We start from the raw sequence: 12,510 nt of genomic DNA on the forward strand, positions 1-12,510 counted from the left end.
GTTATCAATGCTATCAGTGTTGTTTCTTCATGACAAAGTCGCTGTTTGAATCGAGGTTAGTCTCCGATTGTCTGTGTTCTTCTCTCTACACTATACTGTGTCTCTTCTAAAAGACATGCTCCCACTGGAGCCAGACAACCAACCCCAGGAAACACCCATCTGGTTCCCCATGTACCTCTTTCAAACTCAGTATGAAGTAATAGGAAGTAAAATACCTGACACAGTATCTAAAATATAGTAGATTTAATACAGGGATTCCTTTAATGAATTCCTTTAATGATTGTCCATTGAATTGTTGAACAGGAAGAGTTTACCTACTTTCTTCAGCTCTTAGCTATGTTATACAATTTTAAACTGATAAAAATTTAGGCTTGAAGCCGGGCTCAGTGGCTCAGCCTGTAATCCCAGTGCTTTGGGAGGCTGAGGTGCGTGGATTGCCTGAGCCCGTGGGTTCAAGACCCACCTGGGCAACTTGGCGAGACCTCATCTCTACAATAAGTCAAAAAAATTAGCTGGGCATGGTAGCACATGCCTGTGGTTCCGGCTACTTGGAAGGCTGAGGCGGAAGGATCGCCAGAGCCCAGCAGGTCGAGGCTGCAGTGGCCGGGAGCGCCACTGCACTCCAGTCTGGGTGACAGAGTGAGACGCTCCAACTCAAAAAAAAAAAAAAAAATTTAGGCTTGAATATTAAGTATATGATAGTTACCTAGTTGACTTAGAAAAAATTAAGATGATGTTATGGACTACTTACTTGAAATTTCACAGAATAAGTGTAAGTCACATTCAACTTATCTGTTTGTTCTCCAGGAATTTCCATAGGGGGTCCATTACAAGTTAGGTGGTTTTCATCTGAATGCTTATAGCTAGTAAAAGAGAAACAAAAAGAAGAAAAGTAAATTTTTATATGAAACTAACCTTGTAAAATTGCCAATTCATGGCTATTCAGGCATGTAACAGCAGGCTCAAAAAAATAGGCCTTTCATTACATTCTGCATTTAAAACTCCTTATGATTAAAATACTTTCATTTCTAAATGTCCCCAACATTCAAATAAGAGTCAATATACTACCCCAAATTCAATATTTAAGAACTTTCGCCTTGCCTATAGATAGAAAGAACAAACAAAAAACCCTTCTATCAGCAAATGGCTTTTTCATCTCTCAGCTCATCCCTCTTTGATATACTAAATAACGTATCTTGTAACCTTAGCTGTAGAACTAGAGAATTGAAGAGATGAAGCAAAAATCATATTTATAAGCACTCAGAGAATTGAGGACCTACGTTGTATAAAGCACCATGCTTAGCAAAAAAAGATACTGAAGATATCTACATGAACCTTTTTACCTGAAAAAGAGAAAAATTATTAAAAATAGAAAATGGAGGGGAAAAACTAGAGAAGTTTGGAAATGGATAACACTGATGGAAGTAGCAAATGTCTGATCAGGGATGAGGAGACTTTTATTTTTATTTTGTTTTTATTGCTTTTTATTTATTTTTTTAATTTTAGTCAGAGTCTCACTCTGCTGCCCAGGCTGGAGTGCAGTGGCACGCTCACAGTCACCACAGCATCAACCTGCTGGGCTCAGGTGATCCTTCCACCTCAGCCTTCCAAGTAGCTGGAATCACAGGCACATGCCACCATACCTGGGTAATTTTTTGACTTATTGTAGAGATGAGGTCTTGCCAAGTTGCCCAGATTGGTCTCAAACCCCTGGACTCAGGCAATCTTCTCGCCTCCACCTTCTAAAGTGCTGGGAGTGCGGGTGTGAGCCACTGTGCCCAGCTCTTGGCTGTTTTCTAGTGAATAATATGCAATTCTATGGAATTGTTGTCTATACATGTATATGCACAATAAAACCATTGGCTCACAGTTGTGGAAGATATTGATGCATACCTCTTCTATTCATTTTTGTAATACTAGTGTCTGGTACAATAATAGACCCTTACAAGTGTTTGTGGAATACGTAAATTCTATTTAGAGCCAGAATGCATTTTTAAATAGCTACAAATTTTTTAAATAATGATTGCTAAGGTTATAAATAGTTCAAAAGTTAATTTTAAAGAGAACAATTAAATTACTGCATGATAATACTTATCAAGGGCTTACTGCGTATGTATAGTCTTGAGTCCAGCACAGAAAATATCTGCATTTCATATGAGAGATTATGCAGCAAAAATTGTGCTGAGAGCTCTAACCAAAGTAAAAGCCCTATTTGAAACCACTGGCTTTATATGTGGGCTGCATAAGGCTTTATAGGCCAATTTCAAAACTTTGACTTTTACTCTAAGTAAGATGGGAAGTGAAAATGGAAGATTCTGAGCAGAGGATTGAAATGAGCTGACGTTTCAAAAGGAATGCTCTGAATGCTATATTGAGAACAAACTGCTAGTAGACAAGGGTAGCAGCAGGGAGACTAGTTAGGTTTTTGAATAATCCAGCTGAGGTAAAATGATGTCTTAGACCAGGTGATGGTGGAGGTGATGAGATGTAGTGGATTCTGAATACATTTTGAAGGGAGAGTCTCATGGTCTGCCAAAGGACTAGACTAGATATGGAGTATGACAGAAGAGTGAGAAAGGGGAATCATGGGTGGTGCCATGGTTGGAGCCTGAGCAACTGGAAAGATGTAGTTGTCACTTACTGAGATGAGAAAGACAAAAGGAGAAGCACATCCAAGATGACATGTCAAGTAAACAGCCCAAGATATACAAACCTAGAGATCTAAAAGTCATCATGGTAACACCATGAGACAGAATAAGATTACCAAGGTAAACTGGGCTCAGTGGCTCAACCTGTAATCCTGCGCTTTGGGAGGCTGAGGTGAGTGGATTGCCTGAGCCCACGGGTTGGAGACCTGCCTGAGCAACTTGGCGAGACCTCATCTCTACAATAAATCAAAAAATTAGCTGGGCGTGGTAGCGCATGCCTATAGTTCCAGCTACTTGGAAGGCTGAGGCAAAAGGATCGCCGGAGCCTAGCAGGTCGAGGCTGCGGTGGCCGGGAGCGTGCCACTGCACTCCAGTCTGGGCGACAGAGTGAGACTCCAACTCAAAAAAAAAGATTACCAAGATATAGCCAGGCGCAGTGGCTCACACCTGTAATCCCAGCACTTTGGGAGGTAGAGGCAAGAGGACTGCCTGAGTCCAGGGATTTGCAACCAGCCTGGGCAACTTGGTGAGACCTCGTCTCTACAATAAATCAAAAAATTAGCCAGGCATGGTGGTACATGCCTGTAGTTCTAGTTACTTGGAAGGTTGAGGTGGAAGGATGGCCTGAGCTCAGCAGGTCAAGGTTGCAGTGGTCAGGTAACCATGAGCATGCCACTGCACTCCAGCCTGGGTGACAGCGTGAGACTCTGACTCAAAAAGAAAAGAAGCCACACTCATCTTCGAGAGTTGACCCTCTTCCTGTCTATGGGAAGTGATCTTTTTCTTAAATAAATCTTTTCTTCCTTCAAAGAAGGCGTGAGTATAAATAATGAAGAAAACTACAAAGACTGAGTCTAGGAGCCCTCCCACAGTAAAAGGTTAGGAAAATGAGGATGAGATTAAGAAGTGACTGGTGAAATAAGAAATCAGGAAGGTATGGTAACCTAAGAGCCAAATGAAACAAGTATTTTTTTGGGGGTGGTGGTGTTGGAGTTTCACTGTCACCCAGGCTGGAGTGCAGTGGCATACTCATGGCAGCCTCAATCTGCTGGGCTCAGGCGATCCTTCCGCCCCAGGCTTCAACTACAAGCATGCACCACCATGCCTGGCTAATTTTTTGATTTGTTGTAGAGACAAGGTCTCGCGCCAAGTTGCCCAGGCTGGCCTTGATCCCCTGGGCTTAGGCAATCCTCTTGCTTCTGCCTCCCAAAGTGCTAGGATTATAGGTATGAGCTACCATGCCCAGTCAAAGCAAGTATTTTAAGAAAAAGAGATGATCAACTATGGTATCAGCCAGGGAAATTGGTCGGGAACAGCACCTAAAACAAAAGACCACAATAATTCGATCTAACTCACTTCTATGACCTTGGGCAGATTGTTTAGTTCGGCAAAAAATTAATTATAACACAGTTCATGTCCTCAAGTGACCTACATAAATGACCATTACAGCAATCAGATGAAAGCTGTATGTACACATAAGCTATTACTATGGGCAGTGTAGAATAAATACAACTTCAAAAAGTATTTTCTTGTTTTTTTTCCTCTATCTGGGTCTGAGAATATGAGATGTGACTATAAGCATTAAGTTTGATTTTCATATAGCTGGTAAAAGATTTGCTTCCTGATCATACTTTGTATATTTCCTACCTTTCTTACAAATCCCTTCAATCATGAGCAGCCATCCCAAATCAGACCTCAGAGTCCATCATCCTAAAACTTCTGTTTCCAGATATCAGAAGTGGCATACACAAAAAAAGTATGGGTGATTGTCCTTGACAAAGGCAAAGTATTTCGTGACATCTCTTAGTAGCTATGTTTACTCCTTTATTCATAAATATGCCCTAAATGTTTTAATTCCTCTTTTATTTCCTATTTGTAATACCTTGTGGAGATAAACGTCTAAATTTTTTCCATAGCCACTAATTTTAAAACTACGATCAAACAAAATTGGAAATCTCTAATCATCAGAGAAATGCAAATCAAAACCACAATGAGATATCACTTCACACCTGTTAGAATGGCTATTATCAAGAAGACAAGAGATAAGTGTTGGATGAGGATGTGGAAAAGTGGATGTTGGTGAGAATGTAAATTAATACAGCCATTATGGAAAACAGTATGGAGGATCCTGAAAAGTGAAAAATAGAGCTACCATATGATTCAGCAATCCCACTTTTGGGTATTTATCAAAAAATGAAATCAGAATTGCCTGAGCTCAGGGGTTCGAAACCAGCCTGGGCAACATGGCGAGACCTTGTCTTTACAATAAGTTAAAAAATTTAGCCAGGCGTGCTAGCGCACGCCTTGTAATTCCAGCTACTTAGAAGGCTGAGGCAGAAGGATCGCCTGAGCCCAGCAGATTGAGGCTGCAGTGGCAGTGAGCACGCCACTGCACTCCAGCCTGGGCGAAAGAGTGAGACTCCAACTAAAAAAAAAAAAAAAAAAAGCTATAAAGTACCAGTGCTCTTAACCATTTAGGGCCTGTTTATTTCATAAAATCTATAGACACTTTTTTCAAGGAAAACACACTTGAATAATAATTTCCAGGGGTTGACACATCAGGTTCTACATTTCAGACTCCTAATTTCGCCTTCTCTTTTTTCAGATAAGGAAATAAAGTCTATGAAACATCAAGTTAACCTACCCATGATCAAAATCTTGGCATAATACGTTCTTTAACTGTTTGTTTCTTTAGTTCATCAGCTGTTACAAATAGATCAACTCTAGCTGAAGTAAAATAGGGCCAGGTGCGGTGGGTCACACTTGTTAATCCCAGCACTTTGGCATGGCGAGGTAGGAGAATCGCTTGAACCCAGAAGACGGGGCAACATAGTAAGGCCTCATTTCTATAGAAAATAAATAAGCCAGGCTTAGTGGTATGTGCCTGTAGTCCCAACTATTCAGGAGGCTGAAGCAGGAGAATTGCTTGAGCCCAGTAGTTCAAGGTTGCAGTGAGCTGTGATTGCACCTCTGCACCCCAGCCTGGGTGAGAGAGCAAGTCTCTATATCTCTAAAAATTTTTTTTAAATAAAGTAAAATAGAATAGTAAGCCAAAAAACAATCAAGTCTGATTCATTTCTATAGATTTAGGGTTGACTTCCAAAATGAAACCAGCAGAGATTAGACTAAGATCCAAATTTCCTAATTATTTGCTCTGTGTTCAAGAAACGGTACCAAAACTGCCTCCTTTAATATGTTTCACTTAAATTTTAAGGCATAGGTTAGACACGGTACCTCATGCCTATAATCCCAACACCTTGGGAGGCTGAAGTGGGAGAACTGCTTGAGCCCAGGAGTTCGAGGTCAGCCTGGGCAACATAGTGAGACCTAGTCTTTACAAAATTAAAATAAATTTAAAAATTAGTTGGGCATGGTGGTGAGCACCTGTAGTTCGAGCTACTCAGGAGTTTGAGGTCAAAGGAACAGCTGAGCACAGGAGGTTGCAAACTGCAGTGAGTTATGACCATGTCACTGCACTCCAGCCTGGGCAACAGAGTGAAACCCCAACCAAAAAATAAAAATTCATGGGATAATTTCCTCCAACCCAATATTTCAGGTTTTATAATACTTCATCCACAATGGATTATAATGTTAACACTCTGTGATATATTACTCTCTTTACCTTTCTTAATTGAAGAGTATTAATCTTACCTTATAGTTTAAAGAATCCTAGAATTGGAACGTTAAAGGTCACCTGTCCAATCTCCTGCCTAATGCAGAATTGCCCTTTACAATTCATTGAGCAGTTACTTACTAGGGACCTGGTACTGTGCTCGATGCCTAATTGTGCCATCTTTAAGAGCTGGATCATCCAGGCTCTTCCTACATACATCCAGGGATAAAGTACTCACTGATTCTTGAGGTTGCTTGTTCAACTGTTAAAGGGCTCTAATCATTAGCAAATTCAGAGGATAGCTTCCTGATAGACTTCATTGGAACTAGACCTGTACCCTGAAGAAACACAAATCTAAATCTAACCCCTATGTCATATGACAGCAACTAAATAAAAAGTTAGGAAATCCTCAATAAGCCTATTCTTTCAGATCTGTCTTTTCTTTCTCATATTACATAGAATCCAGATGCTTACTATAGGTAGGAGGGAGGAAAATTGCCTATATGATTTTTCAAAACTATGTATGTCTAAGGTTATATCACACAGATATACTAAACATGAAAATTCTAATTGATCTTAGATTTTAGAGGAGACACCCTTATGGAAATTGGAACTGGCAACCAAACCCTGATCAAAACCCTAAGTGCCCATACCATAAGAGATAAGATAGACAAGTAGGACCTCATCAAACTGATAAGTTTCTGAAAAGCAAAAGAATCATCAAGAGAGCAGGGAGACAGCCCACAGAATAGAAAAAAATATTTTTCAACTGTATATCTGGCAAAGGCCTAATATCTAAGATCTACAAGGAACTCAAATGAGCCAAAAGGAAAAAAAACAAACAGCCCCATTAAAAGTGGGCAAAAGACATGAATAGACACTTCTCAAAAGAAGATATACGGACAGCCAACAGACACATGAAAAAGTGCTCAGCCTCACTCATCATCAGAGAAATGCAAATCAAAACCACATTGAGATACCACCTAACCCCAGTAAGAATGGCCATCATTAATAAAAACAAACAACAACAGATGCTGGAGAGGATGAGGAGAAAAAGGAACACTTCTACACTGCTGGTGTGAATGCACACTAGTGCAACCTCTTTGGAAGACAGTGTGGCAATTTCTGAAAAAACTAGAAATTGACCTTCTATATGACTCAGTAATCTCCCTATTGGGAATATACCCAGAGGAACTCAAGTCATTCTACCAAAAAGATACCTGCACACGCATGTTTTTTGCAGCTCTATTCACAATAGCAAAAACATGGAACCAACAATGCTGCCTATAGAAGCTGGACTAGATTTTTTAAATGTGGTATATATACACAATGGAATATTATGCAGCCATAAAAAAGGGCAAACATATGAACTTCACAACAACTTGGATGGATTTAGAGTCGATCATACTCAGTGATCTATCACAGAAACAAAGAACAGAGTACCATATGTTCTTACTCATAAGCGGACGTTAAACAATTATCATAATACTATAAGAAAGGGCTTGGCAGTTGAGAGAAATGACCAGGGGAGGGAGAGGCACACCTCATCAACAAGGGTACCTGCATAATGATCATTTGTATACCTAACTCTGAATTGTACCCCACATCTTTAAAATTAAAAAAAAGAAAAGAAATTTTTAAAAAAGAAAATTCTAGTTGAAAGTTTCTATTTGAATTAGTTTTTAAATCATTGGAACTAATTTTTTAAAAACTGTATAATTACCTTTTGGGATCAAGTCTAGCAGCAACCAATCTTGCAATACCCCGATTTTTTTTACTTTCCCTGTGATATATAATAGTAATATCAACATGGTTGAAAAGGTAGAAAGTATTCTTTTTGTTGAATTCAGACTGCAAAAAAACAAAAGACATTTTAAAGTTCAAACTTTTCCTACAAACTAAAAATATAAAACTTGATCATGGAATAAAAAAGAATTAGTTCTAAGAAAATTGAGCTATAAATTAAGCATATAAAGAGTAAATATGTTTTTATAAGATTAAAACTGTAGCCATGAGCATTTGACCTAAAATTAAGATTAATTTTAGTCTTAAATAGTTGTTAGAAAGAAATAATACCAGGATGTGTAAGAAAGAATTTAAAAAAGGAAGAAATAATATCACAAAACTATAAAATTCATAAATTCATGCATTTTTCTGGGTTTTAACCACACAATAATGTGAATATAGGTTAACTAATAAAATTTCATCAATATATACATTTTAAGCATATTAAAAGTTTGACCTTTATCTATGGTAAAAGTAAGGAAACAATAAAAATAGGAGATGTTTAGAATATTAACAGTGGTATCTGTGGGTGGTGAGATTACATTCAATAATTTTTCTGCTGTTTCTTTATACTTTTCCATAGTTTCCAATTCTTTCATAATGAGAATATATTTATACTTATAATCAAAAGCATCAAACAGACAAACGAATTTAACTCTGCCTACCAGCCAAGTGTTCATCAGTTCACTCCCTAGTAGCCACAACTTTGAAGGTAATTATCCAAATTTCCTAGATCAGTGCTTTTTTTAAATTTTATTTTATTTTTAATAGGAGTCTCACTCTGTTGCCTAGGCTGGAGTGCAGTGGCATTCTCACGGCCACCGTAGTCTCGACCTGCTGGGCTCAGGCAATCCTTCCGCCTCAGCCTTCCTAGTAGATAGAACTACAGGCACGCACCACCACGCCCAGCTAATTTTTCGGATTTATTGTAGAGACAGGGGTCTCACCAAGTTGCCCAGACTGGTGTCCAACCCCTGGACTCAGGCAATCCTCTCGCCTCCACTTCCCAAAGTGCTGGGATTACAGGCATGAGCCACTGTGCCTGGCAGATCAATGCTTCTTAAACTTGAAAGTTCACACAGATCACTCAGGGATCCTGTTAAAAAGCAGATTGTGATTCACTAGATCTGGGATGGGGCCTGAGATTCTGTCCATCTAACAAGTTCCCAAGTGATGTTAATGCTCTTAGTCCTGCAGCACACTTTGAGAATAACTCTTCTAGTCTAAAAGAAAGAACACTTTGCTCTTTTTTGATGAAAGTAGGTACAAAAGCATGAACAACTCCTATTTTTCATAGAGATCTGGGGACAGTCTTGCACTAAGGGTTGTTATGAACTTTAAGCACAGCGGTGGGGGCTGACAGTATTACAAACCCATCACAGTTGCAGCGGCTAGTACAAATATATAGGATTGAGAATTTGCATTGTGATAAAAAGTGATAAGGAAATCATTGGTACTCTTCTAGTGTTTGATGACTTTGTCAATACGGTACTGAAAGATGTTTGAAATCACACCAAAAAGAAGCATTACTAAATTAAATCAGATTTTGCTAAATGGAAATAATATAACAGTGCCAGTTCCTAGAAGAAAAGAAACTGAAGTGGGAATGAGTTTTCTGTACTTACACTAGATTTCATTTCATCTCATAACAACAATAAAATAGAATTTTTTCCCCTCTTAATGTTTTGAATCACTAAAGCTAAGTTTCCCATTAAGGGAAAGTTCTTTGAAGATGTATATCCATTTTTGTAAGTTAATCATGATTATCAGCCGGGCTCAGTGGCTCAGCCTGTAATCCCGCACCTTTGGGAGGCTGAGGTGAGTGGATTGCCTGAGCCCGTGGGTTTGAGACCCGCTTGGGCAGCGAGACCTCATCTCTATAATAAATTAAAAAATCAGCTGGGCATGGTAGTGCATACCTTTAATTCCGGCTACTTGGAAGGCTGAGGCGGAAGGATTGCTGGAGCCCAGCAGGTTGAGGCTGCGGTGGCTGGGAGTGGCCACTGCACTCCAGTCTGGGCAACAGAGTGAGACTCCAACCCCCCCACAAAAAAAATCATGATTATCTTGGAAGGAGAAGATTTCTTATTTGAAGACTAAAATAAAGGTGTTTTTCTCTTCTTTTTCTTTTTTTAATTTTTAGTGTTTAGTTTTTGAGTCAGGGTCTCACTCTGTCACCCAGGCTGGAGTACAGTGGCACACTCACAGCCACTGAAGCCTCAACCTGTTGGAATCAGATGATCCTTCCACCTCAACCTTCCAAGTAGCTGGAACCATAGGTGCATATCACCATGCCCAGTTGATTTTTTGATTTATTGTAGAGACGGGGCTCGCCAAGTTGCCCAGGATGGTCTCGAACCCCTGGACATAGGTAATCCTCTTGCCTTTGCCTCCCAAAGTACTGGGATTACAGATGTGAGCCACCGTGCCTGGCATTCTTTTCTTATAAAGACACTAATTGTATTGGATTAGGGCCAACCTTAATGGCCTCATCTTAATTCAATTACATCTGCAAAGACCCAATTTCCAAATAAGGTCACTTTCAAAGGTACTGATGATTTGAACTTCAACATATCTTTTTTAAAATTTATTTTCTGATTTTTCTCAGCCACAACCTTGATAGCACAACATATCTTTTTAGGAGACACAATACAACCTGTAATAACTTTTACTTTTTAACTGAAAACGCATTTATTGCTTGGTGCAGTGGATCATGTTTGTAATCTCAGCGCTTTGGGAGGCAGAGACAAGAGGATTGCCTGAGCTCACGGTTTCAAGACCAGCCTGGATAACTTGGTGAGACCTTGTCTCTACAATAAATCAAAAAAGTAGCCAGGTATGGCAGTGATGCCTGTAGTTCCAGCTACTTGGGAGGCTGAGACGGAAGGATCGCCTGAAGCCAGCAGGTGGAAGCTGCAGTGGCCATGAGCAGAATACCACTGCACTCCAGTCTGGGATATAGAGTAAGACTCAGATTCTAATTAATTGATTAATTAATTAATAAAAAGGGGGATAATAATAGAATCAATAATAGAATTGCTCATATGATTGCTGAGAGAATTAAATAGAATAATGTATGTGAAGTACTTAGTAAAGTGATTGGAAATCTTCAATAAATGTTAGCTAATATCATCCAGGCCTTCAACCCTCAGAAAATAAGAATAGCCAGGCATGGTGGCTCATGTCTGTAATCCTAGCACTTTGAGAGGCGGAAGTGAGAGGATTCCCTGAGCCCAGGGGTTTAAGATCAGCCTGGGCAACTTGGCGAGACCTCATCTCTACAATAAATCAAAAAATGACCTGGGCATAGTGACATGCGCCTGTAGTTCCAGCTACTTGGAAGGCTGAGGTGGAAGGATCACCTGAGCCTAGCAGGTCAAGGCTGCGGTAGCCGTGCGTGTGCCACTGCCCTCCAGCCTGGGTGACAGAGTGAGACTCCAACTCAACAACAAAAAAAGAAGTATAAGCCAGGCTCGGTGGCTCAGCCTGTAATCCCGCGTCTTTGGGAGGCTGAGGTGAGTGGATTGCCTGAGCCCACGGGTTCGAGACCCGCCTAGGCAACTTGGCGAGACCTCATCTCTACAATAAATCGAAAAATGAGCCGGGCATGGTAGCGTGCGCCTGTAGTTGCAGCTACTTGGAAGGATGAGGCGGAAGGATCACTGGAGCCCAGCAGGTCGAGGCTGCGGTGGCCGGGAGTGGCCACTGCACTCCAGTCTGGGCGACAGACTGAGACTCTAACTCAAAAAAAAAAAAAAGTATAAACGAGCCTTGTCAGTTACCATATTGAGTAATCTATAACATGTAGAACTCCAAGATTAAGAATTATGACTTTGCAAATCTCAGAACTGAGGGTGATGGCCCTGAAGGAATTTTATAGATCATTTAGTGATGATAGAGAAAAGGGGAAGAGTGATTGTGTGGGGGTATGTCAGAATCAGTTTGAGAAGGAGAGTAAATACTGCTCACTGAAGCACTATTTTTAACTGCAAAAAACTGGAAACAGCCAAAAGTATCTATCAAACCATTTAAATAAAGTATGGTATAACCACAAAGAAAAATTAAAATGCAGCTAGATTTGCCTGTACAGATATGGAAATATGTCCATGATATTGATATATATATATATTTTTTTTTTTTTTTTTTTTTTATTTATTTTTTTTTTTGAGTTGGAGCCTAACTCCATCGCCCAAACTGTTACGGGAAGCTGGGAGTCTAACACTCTCGACTATGTATGCACATGGGTGCAGTGCCTACTGTGCCACATACCAGCTTTACAGAGAAGGACCAGACTCACACTATCAGCTTCACATTCATTATCAGTAACATGGGAGAGATTAGAGCACCTATCTCACAGGCCTGCTATGAAGATTAAGTTAAATAACTAATATAAATATAACACATTTAGCAGGCCAGGTGCAGTGCCTCAGCCTGTAAGCCCAGCACTTTGGGAGGCCGAGGCGA

General features: G+C 39.9%; 1 protein-coding gene across 1 annotated transcript in view; it reads right to left on the reverse strand.

Annotated features, from left to right (window-relative positions):
• The window catches only part of LOC103272741 (transmembrane 9 superfamily member 2-like), a 118,098-nt gene that overhangs the window by 74,053 nt on the left and 31,535 nt on the right, over nucleotides 1-12,510 (reverse strand). The window contains exons 6-7 of the mRNA XM_021718655.1: nucleotides 7,985-8,112; nucleotides 752-863 (exon numbers count right to left, since the gene is read on the reverse strand). Of these exons, the coding sequence (XP_021574330.1) occupies nucleotides 752-863; nucleotides 7,985-8,112 (240 nt within the window). The remainder of the gene's footprint in view (nucleotides 1-751; nucleotides 864-7,984; nucleotides 8,113-12,510) is intronic.

Source organism: Carlito syrichta, unplaced genomic scaffold, assembly GCF_000164805.1.
Source record: "Carlito syrichta isolate Samal-C Ts95f unplaced genomic scaffold, Tarsius_syrichta-2.0.1 Scaffold313184, whole genome shotgun sequence".
NCBI lineage: Eukaryota > Metazoa > Chordata > Mammalia > Primates > Tarsiidae > Carlito > Carlito syrichta.